Source organism: Asterias rubens, chromosome 13 (genome assembly GCF_902459465.1).
Source record: "Asterias rubens chromosome 13, eAstRub1.3, whole genome shotgun sequence".
NCBI lineage: Eukaryota > Metazoa > Echinodermata > Asteroidea > Forcipulatida > Asteriidae > Asterias > Asterias rubens.
The window spans coordinates 1,574,591-1,600,942 of NC_047074.1; the positions used below are offsets into that span (position 1 = coordinate 1,574,591).

General features: G+C 39.3%; 3 protein-coding genes across 3 annotated transcripts; 2 read left to right on the forward strand and 1 right to left on the reverse strand.

Annotated features, from left to right (window-relative positions):
• Positions 1 to 165: 165 nt before the first annotated feature.
• Positions 166 to 9,156, reverse strand: LOC117298777 (G2/mitotic-specific cyclin-B3-like). Its single transcript, XM_033782107.1, has 11 exons — positions 8,843 to 9,156; positions 5,781 to 5,874; positions 5,499 to 5,615; positions 5,062 to 5,285; positions 4,415 to 4,499; positions 3,790 to 3,912; positions 3,439 to 3,669; positions 3,120 to 3,275; positions 2,571 to 2,720; positions 1,974 to 2,104; positions 166 to 1,435 (listed from the first exon to the last, which is right to left on the reverse strand). Exons 2-11 carry the CDS (start codon positions 5,826 to 5,828, stop codon positions 1,384 to 1,386), a joined length of 1,317 nt encoding a protein of 438 aa, XP_033637998.1. The 5' UTR covers positions 5,829 to 5,874; positions 8,843 to 9,156; the 3' UTR covers positions 166 to 1,383.
• Positions 9,157 to 9,425: 269 nt separating this feature from the next.
• On the forward strand, positions 9,426 to 20,482 carry LOC117298778. Its single transcript, XM_033782108.1, has 12 exons — positions 9,426 to 9,529; positions 10,414 to 10,592; positions 10,898 to 11,005; positions 11,267 to 11,431; positions 11,891 to 12,109; positions 12,910 to 12,977; positions 13,287 to 13,394; positions 14,815 to 15,001; positions 15,302 to 15,401; positions 16,284 to 16,396; positions 16,977 to 17,108; positions 17,522 to 20,482. Exons 2-12 carry the CDS (start codon positions 10,431 to 10,433, stop codon positions 17,642 to 17,644), a joined length of 1,485 nt encoding a protein of 494 aa, XP_033637999.1. The 5' UTR covers positions 9,426 to 9,529; positions 10,414 to 10,430; the 3' UTR covers positions 17,645 to 20,482.
• Positions 20,483 to 21,030: 548 nt separating this feature from the next.
• LOC117298611 (titin-like) lies at positions 21,031 to 25,520 on the forward strand. The gene is made up of 4 exons (XM_033781929.1): positions 21,031 to 21,099; positions 21,474 to 21,668; positions 21,918 to 25,124; positions 25,320 to 25,520. The coding sequence occupies exons 1-4, from the start codon at positions 21,031 to 21,033 to the stop codon at positions 25,518 to 25,520; spliced, it is 3,672 nt and encodes a 1,223-aa protein (XP_033637820.1).
• Positions 25,521 to 26,352: the final 832 nt, after the last annotated feature.

Genomic DNA, 26,352 nt, shown 5'->3' on the forward strand with positions numbered 1-26,352 from the left:
GTTCATTTATACAGGCCTTTAGCTTTGTTTTTGAAAGGGAAAGGACACCAAGGCATTTTCTCCTTGGTAAAGGGCACCCTGTGAGGAAATTGTGTTTCTGTTGAAGCATTTCAAGGGCACCAAGGCAATGACAAGGGGGCTTGGAGGCAATCGCATTTGTTGCTATTTGCTCTGTGAAGTTTTAGGCGTGGAAGTAAAACTAAGGTCATTGCAGTTAACAAGCCATTGGAAATCGGCCAATAGTAATTTTGTTAGGGTTTACCGTCTGCAGCTTGTAAAGACATACAACTTTTAAATCTGTGAAACCGAGTTTGTGATGGGATGTATTAAAAAGTACAAATCCAATGAATTCATAAAAAAGTCTACACAAAAAAGTGATGTTGAATCTAAAACATGTAAACTGTGGCTCCATACCATACATTACTTGATGACACCATAATATAATACAAATGTACAAAACAACATTTCTTAAAATACCCATGATCAAGCACTGGTTATTTTTCAAAGAAAAGTTTTGGGAAAAACAAATTATAGAAACATTTCTAAACTGAGCTGTGGGTTTCGTTAGCTACAATTGATTCTTGCAAAGGGAAATATCCTATTTAAAAAAACATATAAAGGGAATTCTGACATTGATTTGGGAATGGTTTTTTTTCAAAGAAGGTAAAAAACACGGGTACAAACTCATAATTTAAAAATTGACATCTTAGTTTTAAAGTTAAAGTCAATAAAATTATCTCACTATTTCACATTACATGTACATATATATTTAAAAAAAAACTGGAATGCTGTGTTTTAAAAATGGTGGATAAAATGAGTTCTGTAATACAAAAAGGGAGTTTGCATCCATAATTTTGTAAAAAATGCAATCATATTTGTTTACACAAAGAGCTGATTTGTATAAAAAAAACACACAGTCTGTGTAGACAAAATATGAAAAAATTAACGCAATATGATCCGACGGTATAAAAATGTAATTCCCATTTGTAAACAATAACCATTCTCAGTTGGGAACACTGGCCAATCCCAAATGGGAACACTGAACATGTCACTTTCCTTTTGAAACAATACACAGGCCATTCCTATTTTGGAACACCATTCCTGTTTGGGAACACCAACCATTCCCAGTTGGTGTTACATAAAGTCATTTTGCAGTTGGAATGCAAGTATTTGATTTTTCTGATGCAATTCCAATTCCCGAATACAATCGTCAATTCCTTTTTACAACGAGCCCAACACAAGAGTCATTCCTTTCAAAATCTTAGGATTCCTTTCGTTAAACCAACCCCATCCATACCCCAGCCCAGTGGGGTCGTATGGACTACAGGGGCCATCCGGGCTTCATATTATTATTATTGCTTTTTACACAGTTGAGATTTCTTATTATAACTGAAGTACGTCAACTGGGGGGAGTTTGGCAACTTCGTAGAAGACTCTGGAAGGACAAGAAAATGAGAGAAGTGTTTAAGTAGTAAATATATTTGATTTATTCTTAGCTTAATTACTAAATCTCAAACACACCCTATAGACCTTATGCACATGACGTCATTTCAGTAGGGCGCCCTCACCTAGAGGTCAAAAGGAGGTTGTTCATTGGCCAATCCTGTGCGCCGCGCGTACAAATCTGTGCGTTTCGATTGTTTCGTCACCGTTTATCCACTAAGATGGCCGCTGGATGACGTCAATGCATAAGGTCCATTAAGGCAGGTTCCATCCAATGAGGCCAGCATGTATATAATAACTACCTACAATATAAAACAAAACATTTACAAGCAAAGGCAATCTTACAATAACAGAAAACAAAAACTAAAAACTAACACAACACACATGGTATAATGGAGATTGAGTGGTGCCCATAAAAAGCACAGCTTGTCGAGTACGGACCCCGAACGAAGAAAGCAATGTAAGTAATTCTATTAGGTGGAAGTAGACATTTGCTAAGCAATAGTTTTGTGCTTAAGGGCTATACTTACTGGTGGGAGTATTTATTTCTGATGGTCATTAGTTGTTTATTGGGTGTTGCGGTAAGCATGGAGTTCAGCTGCTTCGTGAGGTCGGCAAGCTCAGATGATGTGTACCCAGAGTAGTGTACGAGTGTTGCATCCTGATTGGGTGAAAGAAAGGACCAATCAAAAATCAGATCTCCAAAGTCGTACAATTGTTCACTTAAACAAAAACTCATAATATAGAAAGTCAATAAAATAATACTTATAATATTGGGTGCCAATCAATATAGCAAAGTATGTGTATATACAGCAAAGAAGGTATGCACATACCCGAAAACGAGTATACAAAATGTGATAATAATAATAATAATCGCTTCTTATTTAACGCTCAAAGTGATGTTCTTCAACATCCAGTATTTAATTTTTCTGCAAGGTATTGTGGAGCTACGTTTTTGAGGTTTGAGACTTTTTTCCATATCAGCATGTAATGGAACCTAAGGTTTTACGTCCCATGCAAAGGACACAGCAATAATGGTTTAGTCACTTCGATGATACAGACAACTTATCTTAAGATGTTCGTGCTTTTGGCCATCGAGTCCAGAAGTCAACAAACTTGAAACCTACCCATTCCGCTGTCTTGGTCATCTTGAAGGCAAGCAGAAGAGCGGCTGCGGCTACTTTAGAATCTCTCGTCTCAAGGAACTGACTCTCCATCAAGGAATGCTCCAGAATAAACCTGGCTAGCGTAAGGGTCTCCATGGACGCGTGAGCACACTACGTAGACAAACGGAACATAAAGCATTACGGCCTAAAGAAGTGTAGCTTGGTTACTCTTTATGTTTTAGGGTGCATGACAAAATCTACGCATGATATAAAAATACTTGATCGCTGGGCCAATAACATTCCTTTGATCTATCTCAGCTCCCTGGGGAGTATACAGCCTGAGCTACCGCGGCGCTCGGACAATAACTGAAGGCTTTCTCTAACACAATATCAGCCTCCAGCCTCGCAGGAACCCTGTTAGTGTATACCCATGGGTGAAAAGAAGCAATTTTAGTAAGTATCTTGCTCAAGGACACATGGGGCGCTTGACCAGTAAAGTGATAAAGTGATAAAGAAATAGTATTAACTTAGTGGTATGTAACTTCTCTAGTTTACTTAATTTTGTTGTACCTTAGCGTATCTTCTGAGGAATCTGTATGAAAGAGGGATGCCGAGATCAAAATCAAGCAGTCTTAGAATTGCCATCTCGGTGTCGATGAACTGTTGTCTCTCGTAGGCATCGTCGCAGATGTACTTGAAGTCATCAAGGGCTGGAGGACATCTCTCCTACAACAGAGCAACAAATATAGAGAAAAAGGTCCTGTTAAAAAAGTTGTGGTTCTTACAAAAGCTATGATACTCTTTACACTAGCCCTGTGGAGATTGTCTGGTAGACAGTGTCACAGGCCAATAAACACCACTTCTTCACAGGCTTACTATGTCAACTTACATCATATTTGCAGGCGATGAAAAGCGATGTGGCGCCCAACAGTTGAAGCACGTCTCTTGTTACGACTTTCTTCATCAGATAGCGGTCGATCAGCTTGACGGCCAAGTACAGCGTTTCGTGGTTCAACTCAAAGTTTTCTTGGACCTCGACGAGCCAGTCCACCAACACTGCCCTCATGTGAGTGTTGACTTCAGGTTGTTTCTCAAAGTAAGATTGAATTGGGGTTATTAGCTGTAATAATAAACAAATAATTCAAAAATTAAGATTTATCTTTACTCAGTGATGCAATAGATGGATTGCAAAAAAATAATAAAATAAATATTCTTTTTAAAAAACAAAAGAGGGCCTCACCTCGCGTTCTTTGAGATAGTTGAATATATCTTGAGCGTAGATCGGTGACTGATTAGGATCTCCTTTGTTTTCTTCATCAATATCATCGTACGCTGGTGTTTCCTGAAGACTTATTGCAGCCACCTATTATTTCAAATGTAGAATTTTTTTGTATTAAACATCATATCAGACAAGGACCCAACTTAATAAAGCCTATCACCAAAAATTTAAAAAAAAAACTGTTTCTTAGCAACAAAAGGTGACCTGCCAGAATGACAAGAAGAATTTTCTGCTTAACAGCTTAATGAAGTTTGGCCCATGACCCAATTTTATAGAGCACAAAGGGGCTAGCCCAGGCCTAAGCACAACAAAAGCATGCTCACCAAAATAAGGTTACCAGTCAAACTACCATGTCACATGTACAATGACTGGCATCCTGCTCAATTCTGCTTAGCAGATACATTTTTAAGCAACCTTTTTTGCTTGAATGAGATTGGCCCTGGTGGTTTGCCCTTTTTCAAATTAAAATTCATAACAATTTGAAATATTAATGATTAAACCTTCACACTTCAATTGTACTTTCAGCCTGACTTTAAAATGGTATAAATATTTCAGTTTAAAAGGTGTAGATTAATGAATAATTTACCGCATCCTTGATGTCTAGCTCCACGGTCCTTTCCTCATTTTTCATATTCATCAAAACGACCTCGTCTGAACTTTCCGACGACGAACTGTACAAGAAAAAATATTCAATAAATTAAGCATAACGGTAGAAACACACACACAATTCACACATTCTCAAAAAAGCATAATTTAGTTCTTTCCTTTGTAAGGGCACTTAAAGGAACTGAACATCTTTGATAATTATCAAAGAACAGTAACCCCACTTGGTGTATCACAACGAATGCATAAAGTAACAAACCTGTGGAAATTTGAACTCAACTGATCATCAAAGTTGCAAGAGTATAGCAAAAAAAAAAAAAAAATACCCCATTTTGCATAAATTTTTGTGCTTTCTAATGCCTTACAAACAATAAAAAAGGCTTCAGGCCTGAAGTGTTTTATTATTTGAGTGAGAAACTACCTCTTTCTCAAAAACAATGTTACTCAATCAGAGGGAGCCGTTTCTCACCTCACAATGTGTTATACTACCAACAGCTCTCTATTGCTTGTTACCAAGAGAGTTTTTATGCTAGTATTTTGAGTAATTACCATTAGTGTCCAGTGCCTTTAAAAACTTAGGAAACTGGGCCCTGGTAAGCCAGATCCTACGAAAGAAAAATGGCCACCAACCTCGAGATTGATGACTGTGATGACAGTGACGCCTCTTCTGACGAACCCTGTGACATAACAATCTCCAAACTGTCATCGCCATCTTCCACCGCCAAAGGAACTACTTCTGGTTTAGCCTTGACGGCCAGCGATTTGGCTTTCAATGCCTGCTGGACGAGTGTAGACTTCTTGGTGGCGAGGATTGTTGACTTTTTCTTGCCCTCATCTTTCCGAATGAGTCTCGCCTGTTTTAGAAACACAAACAAATTGATGCCATGATCGAGTTAAATTATAAGTGAATGTCACTTCTGAACTTGGTAATAATACAAAAAAAATTAAATTATAAAAGATTTATACTGTGCCCCTTAACGGTACTTAAAAATTGTCAGAACAAATTTGAAAACCCACAGAATGAACAAAAATGGAAGTGTCAACAATACACTGTACACATTACTTACGTTTGTAATGTCACCAAATGCTGCTCTCTTCAGGGGTTGCTGACCCTTGGGCGACCCGCTGGATCGACGTTTGTTCTGCCTCAGGACGGGGACCCCAGAGGTCTTATCTTGGTGAATCTAAAACACAAAATAGAAAAATATGAATATGAATATAATAGAACAATGACGATAGGTGCTTTTTATGTGAACACTTTAAAACGATCACGGATTTATACTTAAACGTTTTTACATTTAAATCAGCCACTGACACCAAACTATTTACATGGTTTCCATGGAACTCACCTGTGGGACATTTACTGTCTTTGGTTTTCTTCTGAGTGCAAGTGGCATCTTGCTGGGAATTAGTATTCGTTCTCTTCACGGTCAAAGTATGAATCTAAAGGAGAAAATAAAATAAAACATTTGAAGATAAAAAACCCAGTGTCAAAGACTTCATTAGCTGAGGCCATGGCTCAAGTTTTACGCATACACTGGAACGCAGGCTGAAGGCCAGTAGTTTTTACACTGGGCCAGTAAAACTCAAGACTGGAATGGACTAGTTTGGCCTCTGACAGTCTTGTACTCTTTTGTTGACATCTTGGTTTGATAGATCGTCAAATTTTCATGACTGTGCTGTTCCACCATGCTTGGATCATGCCAAAATTATCCGGAAACAAACTAACAAACAAAACTAAACAAGGGGACTGCACTTTGATAGTTATAAATTATTTTTCTTGTAATTCACGAAAAATAACCTTTTCAGGCACTTGCGAGCAAGGGCAATGCTTTTTTGATAGTTTCTGATCACTCCGATTAGCAGATCTGCTCCACTCTAAACATGCATAATTTACAAGTAGCTCCAGACGTCCTTGCCATTTAAATTGGGCAGTGTGCGTTTACAACTATAGAGCAGTGAAGTGTTTTGCTGACAAAAGAGCGTTTTGTTTTAAGCTCTTGGGCTAATTAAGAATTGATATTCCCATTTGCGCAATCTTGGAATTGCTCACTTAACCAGAGGAAAATTTGAGTGGTATTAACACACAGGGCACTAAGTGGTCAATGTTATGAATTATATATTTATCACTCTACTCTAAATGGGCTTGCGTTTTAATTTCAAGGAGAAAATGTTTTTCCCTTAAAAGTGCAACAATTGAAAATTTAGTTTTAGTAGGGCTGTGTGTACGGACAGAGAAACAAGCAGACATTGTTAATGCCTTTTCAACAGATCTGAAAAAGAAGTCTACAAATCTGTTTTCGTAAATTCAAGCCACTGTTTTAACATCCGCTGATTGTTCAAGATGGCTACTGCAATGCTTTGCAACAACGATGCACGTTTGCTCTTCATATCTTTAGTGGGCATACTTGTAGGCATAGCTGGTGCCTTTACTTGTTGCCGTGATGGCTGGGTAAAGTTTGGCAACTCCTGTTACACAAACTTCACTGATACAAAGTTGAGGGCGACTGGGTGGGTCGACGCCTATGAGAGATGTTCTAGTCTGGGATCCCGTATACTCAATCTCGAGTCCAATGCGGAGGCCGAGTTTGTGAAGAGCATTATCGATGGGGACGGGAGAATGCGCGTTATTCTTGAATGCGCTGTTGATTCAGACAGCACACCACCCAAATGCTCCGACGGCGACGTAGGCGAAAAGCTGAGAATGCTGCGCGATAACTCCAGTTCTCATGCATGCCTGGCGATGAGACCTTTTAGCCCGGACACGATTTCGTTCACTACACTGAAATGTTCCGACAGAAAAATCTGCTTCGTGTGTGAGTACGAAATTGAGAACGCAGAGTGTTTTGCTGTCGGATCTCCAACTGTGCCACATTCTTGCCTGCTTGACCACACCTATAAGGAGATCCCACTTCTGCACCCGATTCAGTGCTGCCTGGCCTGCCGTAAGGACTCTAACTGCAAGTCGTTCAATCTGTCAGGAAAGATGTGCCAATTCAACAATGCCACTATCGCCATGATCGACACTGACAAGTATGTGGACTTCAAGGAGAACTGTACGTATTTTCAGTTTCAATGAGCATCACATAGCAGGAACTTGTCTTTCAACTTGGTTTTTGTGAAGATAAATTGGAACATCGACTTCGCCACTTGGCGACAAAAAGAACCAACTAGAACTTTCACTCTCCAATTCAAATGACCTGATGACTCTAAACAAATTAATGGCAACTCAACAGGGTTGGCCTAACTTTTTGAGTGACTAGCCAGCAAGATCAGATAGCTTTTCATTGCACTGGTCCGTAAGCTTTTTTAGGATGTTAAGGATGCTTAAGAACACTTTGCCAGCCAGACCATTTGGAGTAAATTTCTATGAAAGGACTAGTTTATTCAAAAATGTATGTACTTTCACTTAACAATGTTCAACGTTTGAAATAAAGGTTTATACATTACATACAGCGCCCCAGTGTTCAACGTAAACCTTTACTAAACGAAGACAAAAACAAAGCAGTTATTTTAAATTTTGTTTTAGATGTGTAGTAGAAGACAAAAAAATAGCATATATATAGCAAAATTAGGCCTATGATATGAAGAGAAACAAATTATTTGCCCGGAAAAGGAAAAAAATATTGAGCACACTATCAGAAAAGTTTCCGTATCCTGCTGCCACCACTTTGCTTTTTTGTTATAGTAAATGATTGTAATAATACTGTGTTACTGTTAGTTAGGCTACTGTTAGTGTTAGGACTAGGCTACTCCTCCTACTAGAACTATTTCGGTTTCGTCCGGCTATTGTCTCCCATACGGGAGACGATAGCCGGACGAAACCGAAATAGTTCTGGGAGACGATAACCGGACGAAACCGAAATAGTTCTAGGAGTAGGACTAGGCTATATAATTATAAAAATAAAAATAAAAAATACTAAAAATAGTATTTATTTTTCTCAAATGAGTTATTCCCAGTCCCGATATTCCTTAGTCATTGTTGTGTGAGAAGTGGTGACAGGATACAGAAAGATCATGCTTTAATTAAACAAAACAAGCTTAAAAATTTTAAATGTAAAAATATAAAATTCATTTCCCTCAAAATGTTATTCATGTTCTGTTGTTATTTTACAAATATGTATCTGTGAACATGGTCATTGCTTTTATTTAATATTATAACCAATCTCTGTCCTAGTCTGTTTTAATCACGTCGTGTTTAACGAGAAAGGATTCCTTCTTTTGCAGTAACATTGATCAAGTCAAAGTCCTTGCTCAAAAACTATCCCTCACCGAGCTCCCTATATCCCGCATTTTATGTGCAACACTTTCAATGGAATTTCAATAGACCTAACCAAAATTTCGAAAAAACAAACATGGAGGAAAAAATATGGTACAACAAACAACTCACAAATACTACTAAATTTCATACCCAATGCAACAATCTCGAGACTCAGTCTTGTGTGTTGAACGTTCAGCTTAACTTCTGAGGGATTCGCACCAAAATCGGATTCGTTTTAAGACACGAAATCTTTGAAATTCCTGCGGCAGTGTTCCTACAATCTCTTGTTCTTTGTACACAACCTAATGCATGTAATGAGAGCTTTTTCTAGCCGGCCAGCGTGAATTTCCAGAACTCTATTTGAAATACACGCCAGCGTTCAGTCACTGTTTTGCCTTAGACGCCCCAAAGCTGTGCGTTGATTGGTCAGCACGCACGGGCTTTGGCCAATCAAATCATTGATTTATTTATCTGATTTAAATACCCCCAAAAGCTTTCATTCAAACATTGAGGAAAAACATTTAGTTAAATTATATTAATAAAACTAACTTATCATTTTAAAAGTATCTATAACTTAGTAAATAAATGTTCTTGTCTCAGCTTGAAATTATTTGGTGGAAAAAGCGTTGGGAATTTGTGATCCTTTTGTTGTATTAGTGCAGGGCCGTGACCCCTGCGAACTTTTTCGTTATTTACTTTTGTCTTTTCCGATTTCCAGTTTGTAAACAAACAAAATGGCGTCCGCCTCCTTCACACAAAATTGACAAAACCTTGACACTTCGTTCACGCGTTGTCAGAGTTCTTTGTCTTCTGACGTCTTATGGAGGAGACATTTTGGTAAGGTTTAGTAACAGTTTAACTTGGATGAAGTAAACGTTTTCGGGTTGGCGTTTTTAAAAAGTTATTTGGGTTTTAAAACACCAGTTCGGAAAAACGGGAAATGTTGTCGTCGCGCGCGCACAGGCCATTCCCAGCCACACATCGCACTTGTCAAAACTGCGGCTGCATGCATGTGGAGACGACAACATTTTAATCACTTCTTGTTTCATATTTAATAACTAATTGATTTTGTTTGTTGTTTGGCAAAATACAACTACAAGAACTAGTAGAAATATTTATTAAAAAAAAAAAAAAAGGTAAGCAGGATAATACTAATAGAAATAGAAAAAATGGATAACTTTTATGGCGCCACCACTTTTTCACTCATTTTACAAAAATGGCTCTTTGAGGTAAATTAGATACTATATTATCAAATGTAGTTGCGATAACGGGAAATCCCGATAACGTAACCCTCCTCCCGACGGCCTCAGGTCTGGTGGCCGTCTGGAGGAGGGTTACGTTTTTGTAACTATATCAAATGAAAAAGTGGTGGCGCCAGCCATACGAAAACTTTTCCCCAAAAATTAAGAAAACGGCAAGAAAGTAATTAATTTGCTGAAGACATTAACTTTACTGTTATAATAACACTTTCAGGGAAAAAAATCTATATCCTGCCACCATACTTTTGATTTGTTATGAAGAAAAAAAATATATATATATTTTTTTTTCCTTAAAAAAATGTGAAAAAGTTGTGGTTAGGTAATGGCACTTTCTTAAAAAACACACAATTTGAACCCTTCTAAAAAAATTCTTTTAAACTACATAATAATTACTAGTGTCAACATCAATTTATAAACAATTTTTATATACATTTTTATGAACAATTTATCGCAATTTTTTAGAGACGTAGTACGTGTAGATGTTAACAACACTCTCTTCCATGAATGGCAGCCGTTCCAGCTCCACATTGAGACTTATGGATGATAGAATGTTTAGCTCTGACTCCAGCGCCGGAGGCTTTGAAGAGAGGGGAAGAGAGGATGAGTTCCTGAATGATTCTTACACTTCTTCGATTGTTGAGGTGAGGACCAGTTAACAAAATTAATAATTGATTGAGATATCGCCTAACATCACAGGACCGGAAGGCCACTTCAAGGAGAGGGCTACACTCAACTGATTTTGGCTGTCGACCTGTCAAGGGGTACGTTGCCACCTACTTCTAGGGCTGAAACAGGGTTACCCGCTTTAACAGTCTGAAGGATGTAGGCATGGGTATCATCCACTAGGAGCCTGTCTGGAAGTGCACTGTTAAGGGAGGACAGTACATTACACAATGTACAAGACTAAAGTGTGGGGTCTAATGTTGCTGTTGTTGGTTTTGTTTAGATCACAGATATCGACAGTCGAGGAAACAACACCCCGTATCACACCACCGTTATCCTGAAGCGATGCAGACAACAAGTATTGATGCCATACTGGAAACTTCTCTTCCTTGTAAGTTTGGACCTTCCCTCAGCCCCACCGATCTCATCCCTTGTGACCCCTCTCGTCTTATCCATGGAGGTTCTAATTTATTTATTCCGTGTCTTTAAGAGTGCTCTAGTCTAATGGTTTTAAACACAATATTAAAAATATGGTGTCCAAATAACTCACCTACATAAAAACAAATTCCCCCTGTCAGTTTTCCTTGTGGTTTGTTACTTGATAACTGAATTTCTTTTTAACAGCATTTAACTTTCTCATTGCGGCGTTCAGATTGGCTGGCGACCTTTTGGCAGGGATCGTATCAACTACCACTGGGGCTGGAGGATCCTCAACCTAATCTACCCCGTCCTGCTGGTTGCATTGATGTTCTATGTCTACACTTACAGAATACTATCCTGTCAGAGCAGATATGACGTACCAATAGCAATAGTAACCGTAAGTCCCATTTTGCCTTGTTCCTTGTTATGTCTTAACTTAATTCACAGTAAGCCTGTGTCAAAGTCGCGACTATTGATTGCTTAGTCAAGTTGCAACTACCGTTTTTCAACTACTCGGTTAATCGTTCCACCGTGACTACTACAACAATAGTTGCGACTACCTGCTTGGTGAACCATTTGTGACGCTCACAACTATTCACAACAACATAATTTACTTTATCATCAGACATCAGTGACACAATCCTTCAATTCTTTCAGCGTAAGGTTTACTATCGTGCCTGCAGCAAACAATATCCATCTGGGGAACTAAGAATAAGTCACACCTAGTGTCGAAGTCGAGCCTTTATGAAGCCCAACTAGTTGAGTAGTTAACTTTATTAGTCGCCCAGGCCTAATTCGCAGCCTTTGTTTCTCATCAGACATTTGCTGACGAAACTGTTTTCATTCCAACCCACAGACCACGATTCCAGTGACGAACTCCTCCCCAGCTTTAACCACCACCATACCAGCCAACAGCTCCTACGACCTCACCCCCTCGGTGGATACTTACCATCTGTGTACCCACCTGGCCACCTCCTACATCCTGCCAGACATCCTTCATTTCATGGCATTCCTGCTGGGTTTCTGGTACTTCAGGGTACAAGACAACGAGCAAATGGATGCCCTTATTCAGCAGGTTGGGTACCAGACTACTTTGTTAATGACTGTCTTTGATGAATTCTCTTGTTTTTTCTTTGTATTTCCATAGTTTCAAAACCATGTGTTTTTGAAGTGATGCTATTGTCTTTTGTATGTATCTTTTATGGATTTGTTTTGTGAGCAAGTTTTTTTTAAATATTTCTATATTATGTTTTTTTTAATGATAGATAAACTGTGTCAGCATATGGAGTGCATGCGGCATCTACAACCACACAATAATGATAATGTATAAACACCTGCTAGGCTTAATAGATATTCATAACCACCCCAGACAGTTTTGCTACTCCTATTGGGGGAAAACGCGTCAAGTGGGGGTGTTTAAACGGATAATGACCAGCTGGAGCTGTTTATAACCGGCTGGCTTCCGCGTGTCGGGCGCGTGAGTACGCCAATATTATCACGCGGAATGCGCAATTCATAGCTATTAGTAACAGCGCGTAATCTATTTCTAACCTCGCGCGCGTAATCTATTTAAGCCCGTGCGTGTACACACAACCCCCGCGCATCAAACAGATTCTTCACAAAGTTCTTGAAACCTTGCAGGATCGTTGCCTTGGATAAAGGCCCTTGCCTTCGGCTCGGGTCGTTATCACTTTGCAACAACCCTGCCAGTTTGAAACGGCCGTTAAAGAACTCGTCACTACCCCTTTATTCCCTCATTTATCTTGCATCAGGGAATTTAACTGTTTAATTTGTTCACAGAACTCTGAAAAGTACTTAATATACATCGGTGAATCCAAGTTGTATAAACAAGTCATTATTGGTTCTTCTTTACAGGCTTTCTTACACGCTACACCGAATCAACATGGAAGCAACACACAGGCCATGATGATAAAGACAATGAAGTAAGAACCATTTTTACTCTGCTTCAAATTCGTCTCAACCTCCTTATTTCCCAATCCTTTATTTTTAGCAAGTTAATAAGTTGTCGAGTCCGAGCTTTTTTGAGGATCGGGTTCAAATTCACAAAGAGTTGGGACTAGTTCTAGGAGATATTAAAAAGTTAAGGTTAGCCCTAAGTTAAGGACACTTGACACTATTGGTAATTGCATCTCAACATATTCATAAAATAACAAAACTAAAAGTTTGAGCCCTTTAAGAATCTACTATTATTATTGTTATAATTAAATTACTGTTTGTTTCCCCAAATACAGGTGGATTCTTGTTGGTGGTGCCCTGTGGGTGTTAGTCGCAATAGGCAAGAATATACTCTTTCTGGTTGCATTTGGACTTGACAACACTGTTTATCCTTTCTTCACTGAGTAAGTTTTTTTCTCATTCTGTTTGAATCACCTTAACCAAGAGCTGTGTATTGAGAGAGAGTTCCAAAGTGGCGGGAACAGTTTTTCTTTGGCCATGTGGTGTGATGGGCGCCATTTTTTTTTTTTTTTAAACCAATATGCATTCAATCTGGAACCCTAAAGCCCGGTTCATACTTCCTGCGAATGCGAACGCGATACGAATGTTGACGTCACAAATTTGCAACGAAATTCGCACTGAGTTGAATCGTGTTCGACTCACTTGCGAATATCGCTGCGAAAGGAGGGTTGTGACGTCAAATTCATGTCAAATTCGCTTCGTATTCGCATTCGCAGGAAGTATGAACCGGGCTTTATTGTGTACATTTGTTCAAAACTCACGAGGACAAACCCTGAATAAAAGGCGTTGTATACCTTTGTTTTTTTGGAACTCTTTGATTGCTGTTTTGTCCACCCAGGAAAAGTACATAATTTTCAGTCTAAAAAAGCGTTACTCCTTGCGGTAATCTTTCCAATCTTTTGGGGAAAAAAGCGATACAATTTTCCATAACCGCAGTACTTCAAAGTGAAATGGCTCTCAAAATGCATTGTACTATCCAAAGCTGCTGCACTTCTTACCACCTAAGGTTTTATTGCCACTACCTTTAAAGGCAGTGGACACTATTGGTAATTGTCAAAGACTAGCCTTCACAGTTTGTGTATCTCAACGTATGCATAAAATAACAAACCTATGAAAATTTGAGCTCAATCGGTCATCGAACTTGCGAGATAATAATGAAAGAAAAAAACACCCTTGTCACACAAAGTTGTGTGCGTTCAGATGGTTGATTTCGAGACCTCAAGTTCTAAATCTGAGGTCTCGAAATCAAATTCGTGGAAAATTACTTCTTTCTCGAAAACTATGGCACTTCAGAGGGAGTCGTTTCTCACAATGTTTTATACCATCAACCTCTCCCCATTACTCGTCACCAAGAAAGGTTTATGCTAATAATTATTTTGAGTAATTACCAATAGTGTGCACTGCCTTTAAGTCATTTAAAAATTTGTTCAGCCATCTATTTTACCAACTTCTTCCTAACTAAGGATTGATCTTAGGACTTAGGATTTAGTTCCGTATTACTAGACGTTAAAGCCATTGGACCCTTTCGGTTCAGAAAAAAAAGAAAAAAGTTCACAGATTTACAAATAACTTACAGGGTTTACAGAAGGCAATGGTGAAAGATATCTCTTGAAATATTATTCCACAAAATGCTTTACTTTTTGAGAAAACAGCAAAACAATATAAATTCTCGTTAACGAGAATTACGGATTTATTTTAAATACATGTCATGATACGGCGAAACGCGCGGAAACAAGGGTTGGTTTTTCCGTTGTTTTCTCCCGACTCCCTTTAACCTTCAATCTCCAATCTTACCCTCAACAGAGATGCTTGGAACGGAGTGAATATTGCTCTACTCTGCCTCAACATGTTCGGTTGTCTCATCTACAACTTGATCAACACGGCCGTCGTCGTCAACTACACTGTGCAATGTGAAACCATCATCTGCTTTGTTCGTAGCATTCGGGAACGCCTGCTGGAGAAGACTAGTGACCTGCGAATGATCATGCATGTGAGTTGTGTCTCGCACTCTTGTGTCTCTGATCAGTAGAGAATGGGTTCAAATCCAGGTCTAGACACTGAATTCAATTCAATTCACGTTATTATCACCAATGGCAAATTCACTTTGGCCTTTATACATCAAATTCACAAAATTTACATAAAAGTCTTTACGTAATTCTTTAAAGGCACTGGACATCTTTGGTAATTGTCAATGATCAGTAGGATCCAGTCTCACTCTCGTCAATTTGTATTTGTTCAGCCAAAAATGTCTTGATTTTTCAACGAGTGTGTCTTTATATTTTTAACTCAGGATATTTTAAAAGTCTGGCAGGCCACGCAGCAGCTAAATGGACCAATGGCGAAGATGATGTCGTTGTGTGCCTTTAACTTCGCTTCGCTGGTCATAGTAGGTAGGTAACTTTCAATAGCTTTCATTATTCTCTTGCAAACTCGATGACCAATTGAGTTCAAATTTTCACAGGTTTGTTATTTGATGCATATGTTGGGATACACCAAGTGAGATTACTGTTCTTTGAAAATTACAAAAGGTATCCAGTGCCTTAACTTGCTTGTTTTCTTCATTTTTAAGACAGTTTATTTAGATTTCCCCTTAATTTGGTTGCTTTAACTTTTTTACCAGGTCTCTGCTAATTGCTGATTCATTACAACTTGTGTTCAATCTCACAAATAAAATGCTTTTTACTTTGTGTCTGTTTTGCTCCTGAATAAGGTCTTCAACTGTTTCATGTCTGTTAAAAACTCATTTGTTTGCAGCTTCTAATTTGTAATGTGTTTACTTGTTCTTGTATCCTTCACTCATTGTATATTATTTTATTGTTCTCTTTTTATTCCCTTAGAGGCTTTTGCATTAGGCAGTTTTGCAACTTTATTATTATTATTATGCTTCCCTGTTGGCTTGACTGATTACATTCTACAACTACAAGTTACAGCACTGTAACTTGTAGTTGTAGAAGATATAATTCTGATTTGCCTGCCTTATTAGTGTTCTTGACAGAATATTTACTACTGATATTAATATAATTTTTTTACTTTTTTTGTTATTATAATTACTATGCTGATATTACTAATCTGTTTGTTTGTTTAGCTTTCATTATTTCGTGCCTTTGTTATTTGTTATTTATTAAACCACAGCTGTTTTATGTATGTAGTTTTTAGGCCTAATTACAACCTTACCCTATTGCTGTTATTTATTTTACCAAGCCATAACCCAACTGCTATTTCATGACCTTATTTGTCATTCATTTCATATATTGTACGCCCTATGTTTACAGGTATAAGCCTACTGCTGTTTCATCGTAACGTACAAACCACGCCGTTAGTGGTCACATATCGTATGTGCTATCTACTCGTCTGGCTGACTATTCTGGTGTTTCCTTTTGTACAGGTAAAACGTTTGAGCAAACCAGGGCTCGATTTCACAAAGCACAAAGATTTATCTCAAGATGAGTTGACAAGATTACTGTAGTTGCATCCCCTCAAGGTGATCCCCTGGCTGATGCCTCCCAGGTTTTATCGTAAACTTGAGTGTGATCTCTTGTCACACGGCAGTTAACGGTTGTATGTCTTCTGACTAGCAATCTCGAACAAAGATATTGACAAAAAAGGGAGACTGACTAGTTAGTAGTAAACATAAACATCCACAGGTTGTTGGTTCAAATCATGCTCTAGTAAACTCTCCACTGTTCAACCCAAAATCAGTTAAGATTGAAACACAGTTAAGATCAAATTTAACTCTTTGTGAAGTCAATTTTAATATTCCTTGAAGTTATGTTTTTTTTTTTTGTGATTCCACGACAGAACAAAAGTTTGCTTTTTTGTAGAACCAAACTTTGTACTCTACAAAATTGCAAACCATTGTTCTTCTGCTAGTTGTATTAATTCATAACTCATATTTATGAAGGGTTAATTTTAAATTTTCTATTGCATGTTTCTCATCAAGTCAATTTGTTCTGGTGCTTTAACAGGCTGCTAGACTGAGTGCCACGTACAATAAGTTTGAGCAAGCAGCATTGGAGATGCGGGTGTTCGGGTACCAGACCGCCTCGCCACAGGAGTTGGACTCCTTTCTGCAGTTTGTGTCGACAGCCAAGTGCAAGGTATACCTACTCATTTCAAGTTTACCAGTCTCCTGATGATAACAAGACCAATTAAGAACTCACTCTGAAGCAGTGAAAATAATAATGTAAAGTCCACTCGACCCGCGAACCAAAAAGTAGGAGTCCTGGCGGATTTCCTACCCTCCAACCAACTAATACGTGGGCCAGTTCTTTTCAGAACTGAGAAGTCTTCTGTAGAAAATCTACTCCGCAGTAGTAGCATACATGTTATATAGCAAAACATTTCTCAAAAGAACATAATCTACCCAGCAAGTAGATCTACACATGGTGTCACCACAAACTTAATGAACATTAATACCTCCGATGCAACGCCTCAAATCACGGTAAGTTTAAAATATGTAGTTATAGCTTCAAACATTAGAGGATGTTTGTTTTTTATTTCAATATTACAGGTTCGACTTCTGTTCATTCCCGTCATGAATGCCAATGTTTACGGGACGCTCCTCTTAGTGTCGTTCCTACTGCTGATCCTGGTTCAGACTGGAGTTATCAAAGGTCCGTCAAACTACCTCTAGTGGCTGTGAAGCAAGAAAGACGCTCCGTACGTGAGTCACCCATTAAAAACAGACCCGAGTTTGTCCTTGAGTTCTGGTTGGTACTCACCCATTTTACAAAGAGCTGGGCCTAATTTTATTGCTCTGCATACTTCAATTAATCAATCATCAATCGTAAATTTATAACGCACTAATCCAACAGTCGTTGCTCATAGCGCCGTACAGTAAAAAAAAGAAGTTGAGATTTAAGGAGAGTTTTGAAATTTGAAGTAGATTGCCTGATGTTTTCAGGAAGATGATTCCACATCCTTGGTGCTGCGATAGAAAAGGAACGATCCCCCCAACTGTGTTTAGTTCTTTGAATGTGAAAAATTGAAATGTGGGAACAGGAATACAGATTTCTAACAGGTTCTTTGATTGACAATAAGTCAATGAGATATGAAGGGGCTGAGGCATTGAGGCAGCAAAACACAAGCAGGAGGATCTTAAATTGAGAGCGTGACTCTTCAGGATTGGTGTCACATGATCACATTTTTGGCACATACTACCAAACGAGCTGCCCAATTCTGAAGTTTTTGGATGGTCATATTTGCTTACTGTGCAAACGGCAAATTTCTACAAAACCTGTGTAAGCGAAGAGTGCCTAGAAACATGGAGTACGTACATAAACAAGCAAAACTTTCCTGCTACTTTTGAATTACGTGGGACTTAAGTTCCTTACTTCCAGAAGTGCTGATGCTAAGCTTATGGTAAGCAGAGCCTTTAAATTGGGCCCAGTTCTCAACATAATCTTTCTGTTTGAGGTGTCACTGCCTGTGAGTTTACTGACAAAAATATCAACAAAATTTTACAGATTCTATGACATGAAGTATTGGAAAAAATGTGTTTTAAAGCAGCTTTGAATGATACAAATCAACCAAACTTAAGAAATTGGATAAGAAAAGGTAGGACTTTCTCTCTGCTCTTCAGCATTTTGATTATTTGAGGCTTGTGAGTCAGAATCACTATGCCTTGGGGAAGTGGGTTCCAGGCAGGATGGAATGGTTATAAAACAACCACTTTACTGATAACGGCTGAAGAGTCACAGTAAAACCGGTCAGTAGGATTAAGAAATTTTAGTAAGTGGGAAATTTATGGATGATGATGACAGTGAAGGAATCTTCACGCGACTCCAGTACTAACTTCCCACAAATTAACTTTTTTATTTTTGTTAATTAATTTTGGTGACCAAAAAAACAGATATTAGTTTTTTTGGTATGAACCGGCAAAACTATTGCAAGACTACTTTATTATTCTTGTTTGATATTGGATATCATTACTGAGGCTGAACCATTGTTTACTCTTTAGTTTATTTTCTTTGAGAGCACAGATAAGGACTAAATAAGTCCCAAACTGTCTGAACAATTGTTCAAAGTTTTGTGTTTGATAGATGAAAGTTGGTTAATTAAAAACAGTACTCCTTGTGAAACCAGCTTTTATAAAAAGAAAAGATACAAACTTGTAACACTGAAATACAAACTTTTCTTTTTGAAATATTGGTGTCTTGGAGCATTATTTTGGAAATTCTTGATGGCTTCAGATTATCGGCAAACTGGAGCTTGAATAGCGCCCTCATTGTGTGAAACTTTGGAAAATTTATATTTCCTATAGTTATAATTCATTGACTTTCCAAAAACTGACCAATGCGTTGGTCTCTAAGAGAGACAGTATTATTGCAGTATTATTGTCAAAAGATGTTCTTCCATTTTAATAATTTCATTAATTATTCATTAATCTTAAATGTGAATAGTCAACAAGCTTGTCAGTGCTATCAAAAATATATTTTGCAAAAACAGATCCTGTTTGTTGCACAATTTTGATGTATACTTAGATCCATATAGATAAATATATTAATTTTTGTGATGTTTCCAAGTACCAATAATTTTTTATAACAAGTCAAAAGAAAGACTTAAATCAACTCGGACGGAGCCATTTTTAAGGCAGAGACTATGTTTCAAAAATGGTTTGATACAAATAAATTATTCCTTTTGAAAATTAAATTTTCAAAATATATGACTTAAATTTAATATAAAACCACATTATAACAATTTAAAGTTACTCAGCATTATATATTTTATCGTAATTAAGCATACAGTTAAGAGTATACTTCAGTTCTTTTACTTTTCAACTACTATCTATAAAGTCTAACAAACAAGAATTGTTAATTTTGAAATGTTTTTCATTATACTTTTGAAAAGAAGTTTTGAATAATTTATTTTGATTTACAAAAGGAGTTTTATTTCTTTGATTTTCTGTAAAATGTTTTGTAAACCGAAAACTAGCCTTTATATGCAATATATTTACATTTAAAAGTATTTAAATAGTGTGCTCTAACGGACATTTTAGAATGTGAAATCCATAGTTTTAAATCATTTTTTACTTCATCCCGACAAAACAATGTCTCTCTGGGCACAGCCCATCAAGTTCATCAATTAATTCTTAGGGCCATTTCGAAACCACTGCTTCAGCTTTGGTTTTCTGTTTCAAAGTTCCCTGTGCAATTTTTTAAATCGTGAATACAGATTTTAAGCACACATTAAAGGGCACCAGACGAAATTGAGTGAGAAATAAAGGCACCTCCGAAACCTCGTCTTGGGTTCGGGTTCTTAGCTCCGTTTTGATATTTGGAACTCACTGCAAAAATTAATGTCCACTGTTCCGAAATCCAAGTGGGATCGCGAGCTGGAGCCCAAGTCGATGTTTGGGGACGAGGTACCGTCCCTGTGGGGACGAAACGGCCTTGCTCCCTGAGAACGAGGAGTCGCTCGTTACGGTTTAAACAGCATTTTCCAACACTTGTAAAATGAAATAAAAAGTGGCAAAGAGTAAAAACTTTGATGTTCGTCTTTTTATTGTTGAGGATAGGAGGATTATCTTTGTTGGGCCTCACGAGTTAAACATGTTGGTTCCGCAGAGCACTGTTATATTGATGTGTCCTCAATTTCTTTTTTACACGCGCGTGAATCATAAGGTGTGAACGGCGGGTACCCGGGAAGCACTTTGTTGTCATCCTCATGTTCATCTTTTTTAAGGATTCTTCACATATTTTGAATCGATTTCTAAGAACAAAGATTCACTAACGAAAAGCACTACGACAGTCACAATTTGATGTACCGAAAACAAAATTCCACCCGGGGAACTGGGAAACTGTTTGGATACGCGCGAAACTTGAAGCGTGATATCGCCGCGTGTGAGCTAGCGCGGAACGCCGAAGCCGGAGTCCCCAAAAAGAATGCGTGCATTTCAGAAACCCTGCATCCAGTCTAGTATATACTACACCATAAATGCTTATCGAGACACCGTTTATGACTTGAAATAACAAGATTTTGAAAGAAAAGTAATTGTTTGAAGTGTAAGAGACACAGAGAATGGGGTTTGGTCAGTCGAAGAAAAAGGAGAGTCTTGAAAGTGTGCAACTAGACAGAGGAAGCAGATCGGTAAGCCTGAGTTTAAATCTTAAATAAACAAAATTATAGGTCTATAACTTTCTCATGGTCATGTCACACAAGGCAATTTTATTTTACAAGCAGCCAGCTCCAGACAAACAAAGAAGAGAATCCATTTACATTTGATTTTTTTACAAACTGTTTTTTGGGGGATCGTTACTCGTAAGACATTGTTTGAAAAAAATGCTCTCGACTTGTGCAAAATTTGTCTTGGACCATGCCCGTTTTAAAATAATTTTAATATAATAAAAAAAAAAGGAATTTTTGTTAGAAATGTTTGACATTGACTATTCTGAATGGTCCTCCTTATGTCTTAGGCCTATAATGGTTTTAAAACTTCCCCAACTTTGTCCCCCTCAAAACAGGAAAGGGGGTCCATACATAGCTCCAATTTATCGGACGATTCTGAGTGGTTTGTATCACCACCTACTTCACTCGTCAACGGCTTCACTAACTTCTTTGAGTTCCCAAAGAGGAGTCGTGCAATCGCCAAGCCCACGGTAGACTACAACCAAGCTCATCAAGAGAATGTGAAACAGTGTCTCTGTCACACAAAGACGGTAAGTTGTCATGAAAAAACTCGGGGCTAAACTGCGGGGTTAAATTTCAGCTGCTTCAGGCAGGATAAATTGCTTAAAAAATGTCAAACTTCGTGGGTTCAATCCGGCAAAGCTATTTCAGTGATTTCACTAGAGTATTTTTTATACTGAATCACAATTAGTATGTGCAACTTTTCCTCATCTGAACAAACAAGTTAATAAAAACCCGTACAAACGACCCCAACAAACCAATTTTTTCTGTCTCTACAGGTACCACGTCCGAGCAACGGTAAACTTGAAAGCAAAGCAACTATAACTGTGCAAGAAGAAACTGCCAAGCATTCTTCAAATGGTGAATCATCAACCCACTTTCCGAAAGAGTTGAAAAATCAAGGCATCAAAGATGTTAAGAAAACCAACCAGTTCAGCAACCACCAAGGGGAGCCTCAACCAAGGCAGAACGGTGGGAATTTTAGTGATTCAGGCACCCCAAGGTTTGGCAAGAGTGACAAACCACGTTCCGCCACATTGTCCATTCTGGAGTTACCTGGCAACCAGAGGCAGTATTTCAATGAGAGGCGCCAAGCTGTTCAGGCAAAGTTAAGTAGGCAACCGCAGAAAGGAACGCAACCACAAAAACAGGGGCAGAGTTTGCAGCAGCAACAGCAGCAGCCTAAACATCTACAAACAATACCGCAGCAAAGCATGCAGCAGCAAACTCAACCCAACCATCAAGAGAAAGTTGGTCAGCACACTCAGCAAGTTCACCAACAGCAAGAGCAGCAACAGCATCATAATGCAGTCTCCACGTCTTATGACGAGGGAGCTCAACGTCAAACGATTGACAAGCAAAAACCATCACAGCAACAGAAAAAACAACAAAAGCAGGAACCAAACCTGCAGCAGTCAATGCACCAGTTGTCCAAGGCAACTGCTCACCTACAGCAACTAAAGAAGCAAGTAGAACAGAATGTGAGTGAACAGCAGAAACTGCAACTAAAAACTGGAGCGAAACCCCAACAGCACATTGACGTGTCAGATCAACAGCAGCAGCCGCAACATAACCTAAAACAACAACAAACAAAGCTATCCCAGTGTTCAACACAGCAAAATCACCACCAAGACAAGAAGCTGCCAACTGCACTTTTACAGCAGCAAGTTCCGCCTCAGGACAACACGCCCCTGATTAAATCACAAGCCCAGCAGAAACAACAGCAGCCGAGTCAGCAGCAGCAGCAGCAGCAGCAGCAGCAGCAACAACAAGAGAAGCTGCAAGAAGAGAAGCCAAAAAAGAAAGGTAAACATCAGGAAAAACTACCAACAAAACAACCAGTTGATCAACAGCGAGTAGATGACAACCTTTCCAAGAAAACCAAGAAACTGACGAAAAAAGAGCAGCGCGCTCTTGACTTGAAACATAAACAATGTGGTGATCTGCACCAACCAAACGAGAAGCAGTTACAACAACAGAGCCAGGAGCTGAATCACTCGGCACTCCCAGAGCAGAATGCACGACAGGGCAAAGAGGAACCCAATCAGCAGCCAACAAGTATCAACGTCCAGGAGACAGCTAAACCTCTGCCACATCAGCGAACAAACCAACCACATGACACTCAGGAGCAAGAACAGCATCCCCAAAAAGTTGCCGTAACTGTCAGATTGACATACGAAGCAGACAACACGCCGGCCAAACATGTGAAGCAACATGTAGTCGAGGATACACTAAAAGGAAAACCCATACCATTGATGGCTATCACCTTTCCAAAACATGGAGCAAACTTCACTCTTCGGCCTTCAAAGCTGAAGGCTACATTGGAAAGCAAGAAACAAGTTAACCCAACAACCTCGGGTGCCTCAAAAGACCTAGTTGGGGAACCAACACATCTCTCTGTTGAAACAGTGGACACGTCAGACCACAGCCCTGACAATGCTTCCACAAAACAATCTGAAACGTCGAAAAAAATCACAAAACGCCCGCTGACGCCATTTTTCCCACGGAAGAAGAAATCCCAAGAAAATTTTCCTACCAGCTCTACCGATGATTCACAAGAACATGATCTAAAACAGAATGGCAATGAGGAGAAGCAGCACCAGCCCGAAATCCAAAAGCAACACTACAAGGAAAACGAACAACAGCAAAATCAACAAGGTCAGACACAACGACAGCTGCAGAATCAACCAGAACATCAACAACAACTACCATCTCAGCAGCGGGGAAAACAAGAAGGGCCACAAATCATAACTCCGTTCGTTTTTCAAGGCAGCAAGGAACGTCCCAAGCTGAAGCCTGTTCACAGACTTCCCGACAAGTGCTCTTCTGAGCTCTCTACCAGCACAGCAGCGGTGCTTCAAGCTCAATTTACACGGAACCAGCCGTCCAAGTCCCCCAAAACGGCCAGGAAGCAGAAGCCAATTCAAGGTGACGCGAAGATGGAAAAGTTTAAACTGATTCAGAAGAATGACTCCCCGGCTTCGACGACGACGACGGAGAAGTTGGACTGTTGTGCCATGAATTTGAATGACCCATCGGTGACCGTGACACACTGTGTTGCTCCCTGGGCCATCGTCTGTAACAAAATGCCTGACCAGACGATTTCCTCAGATACACCCGTAGTTGGGAAGAAGGTTAAGTGCAAAACGTCTAAAACTGGCAAAACGAGTAAAGTGAGTCATCGGGAGGGTCATGGATTTTTCTCCAAGATATTTGGCAAGAAGACCACTACTGAAAAAAAGAAGAAACCCAAACACGTATGCTCTAAGACAGTATCAGAAGAAATGGAGACAATAACAAAACACATGGAGGACCTGAGATTGTCTTCTTCGACTTCAATTCACAAGGACGACGTCACGGAAGGCAAGACCGACCGTCAGATTGCAGCAATGACTCCCTCGCCACTAGAGCAGGAACTCGGTCAAGACTCGGAGAGTTCTACCGAGGAGAGTGACAGCGCTACTGATCTTGAACCTCCAAGTTGCCTGGAAGCCTGGGAGATAGCCGAAGACGTCGTCGAGAAGGCCCTGTTCCTCCTCCCAGTTCCAACTGCCGGCAAGTACGTCGTACCGGACAGCCCGTTCGAGCCCGAGTTCGTCAAAAGGCTCGTTGCAGACGCACTGGAGGCAAAGAGGGGACTGAAGAAGGTCAAAGAGGACCTGAAGCTCATGGAGAAGTTCCGAGATGCCCTCTTAAAGTTCTTCGAGGACAAGGAGATCAGTGATGTCATCCCACCCTGCAATCACCCTCCGGGAACGAACCAGTGTAACCTTCAACCCGTCATTCAACCGCTTGTAGATATACTTCGGCAAGTTCTTCAAGAACCTAAAGTTGCTAATGACCAGGCTAAGAAGGGACCCGAGACTCAGCAGATAGAGACCAAACGAGAGGCAGAGACACAACAGCCACGTCCGAGGAGGTACATCAAGATCAGAAGGAAGTTGAAAACAGGACAGGTTCGTGATAAAAAAGAGAGCATTTTCTCAGTAAATGTTGTTGAAATTCAAAATACAATACCGTAATCTGGCCTGAGTTGTGACGAAAGTTTACAAAATTCAGAACCACAGTCAAAGAATCGGATGATATTTTAAACGAACTTGTAATATTGTATCCTTCCACATCGTTTCAAATCTCACTTTATATTGAAACAAATAACCAGGAATCTTCTGGCTATTTTCCAGGCACCCACTCAGCTACTGATTCGCTTCTGCCAGGCCTGCGGGGATACCAAGCAGCCAGACGGTAGGAAGCTGATGAGCTGTGGCCGCTGCAAGGACGTGGTGTACTGCAGCAAGGAGTGCCAAGGTGTCGACTGGATCACCCACAAATTCACCTGCAGAGGGGGCGACAGGAGAGGGTTCTGCAAGCACCACGGAATGTAGATTTATTTCATAGAGCCTGTATTACGCACAAACACTTGCTTAGTACAGAAAAATACTCCTTAGCAGAAGAAGGTTTCATAAAGCTTGTTAGCTTGTAAACAAAAACAGAATAGTTCTGTGGGGTTTTATAGCAGAAACGGGGTTCTAGACCAAACAACACTAAGTTTGTATTGTTCTGGCTGGTGGTTGACTCGATTTTTTGCTTAGCACAGAATGTTTCCAAGCATTTTTTTCTCTGCTACAACAGCTTTATGAAATTGGGCCCTGGGTGGTTCGACAACTTATTTCATTTGATACAACGAGATATTAAACGTGCAGTGACGTATGCTTTCTAGTTTGATTATTGGTCCGATGTGATGTGTGGCAGCTGCTCTTTACCTTTCGAAGTAAAAAAATACTTTTCATCAGATGCAACAGTGCATGCAAAAGCTTATACTAAAGAATGTTTCTTTATTACCAGTTCGTTATTCACGTGTACAAAGCATGTTGCATTAAGGGATCATTTCTGTCTAATGACCCAATTCACCCCATTTCAAGGATTTCAGGGTTTCACGGGGAATTCCCCTGAATTCCGATTGCAATCTATACCACTTGCAAAATGCCTCACACATATTTTTGACAAGTACGGCATACAAAATATCCATACTACCACACCATAGAACAAAATCATTACATGATATTAGGCTAGTCAACATAGAAGTCATGTTTAGAAAGACATTGTGTTGGAACCGTTGACTGTTTGTGGGTTCGAATCCTACCCGAGCAATATTATGTCTGTGGTTTTTATTCACAGAGCGCGGGGAAAGAACTGAATATACAGTGCTAACAAACA

Coding starts and splice junctions, on each gene's coding strand:
- LOC117298611 (XM_033781929.1), top strand. CDS start 21,031: ATGGGGTTTGGTCAGTCGAAGAAAAAGGAGAGTCTTGAAAGTGTGCAA. Junction 21,669..21,917: donor GTCTCTGTCACACAAAGACG/GTAAGTTGTCAT, acceptor CTGTCTCTACAG/GTACCACGTCCGAGCAACGG. Junction 25,125..25,319: donor AAAAAGAGAGCATTTTCTCA/GTAAATGTTGTT, acceptor GCTATTTTCCAG/GCACCCACTCAGCTACTGAT.
- LOC117298778 (XM_033782108.1), top strand. CDS start 10,431: ATGTTAACAACACTCTCTTCCATGAATGGCAGCCGTTCCAGCTCCACA. Junction 11,006..11,266: donor ACTGGAAACTTCTCTTCCTT/GTAAGTTTGGAC, acceptor TGCGGCGTTCAG/ATTGGCTGGCGACCTTTTGG. Junction 17,109..17,521: donor TGTCGACAGCCAAGTGCAAG/GTATACCTACTC, acceptor TCAATATTACAG/GTTCGACTTCTGTTCATTCC.
- LOC117298777 (XM_033782107.1), bottom strand. CDS start 5,828: ATGCCACTTGCACTCAGAAGAAAACCAAAGACAGTAAATGTCCCACAG. Junction 2,721..3,119: donor TCCTCAGAAGATACGCTAAG/GTACAACAAAAT, acceptor TTGTCTACGTAG/TGTGCTCACGCGTCCATGGA. Junction 1,436..1,973: donor AGAAATAAATACTCCCACCA/GTAAGTATAGCC, acceptor TTGTCCTTCCAG/AGTCTTCTACGAAGTTGCCA.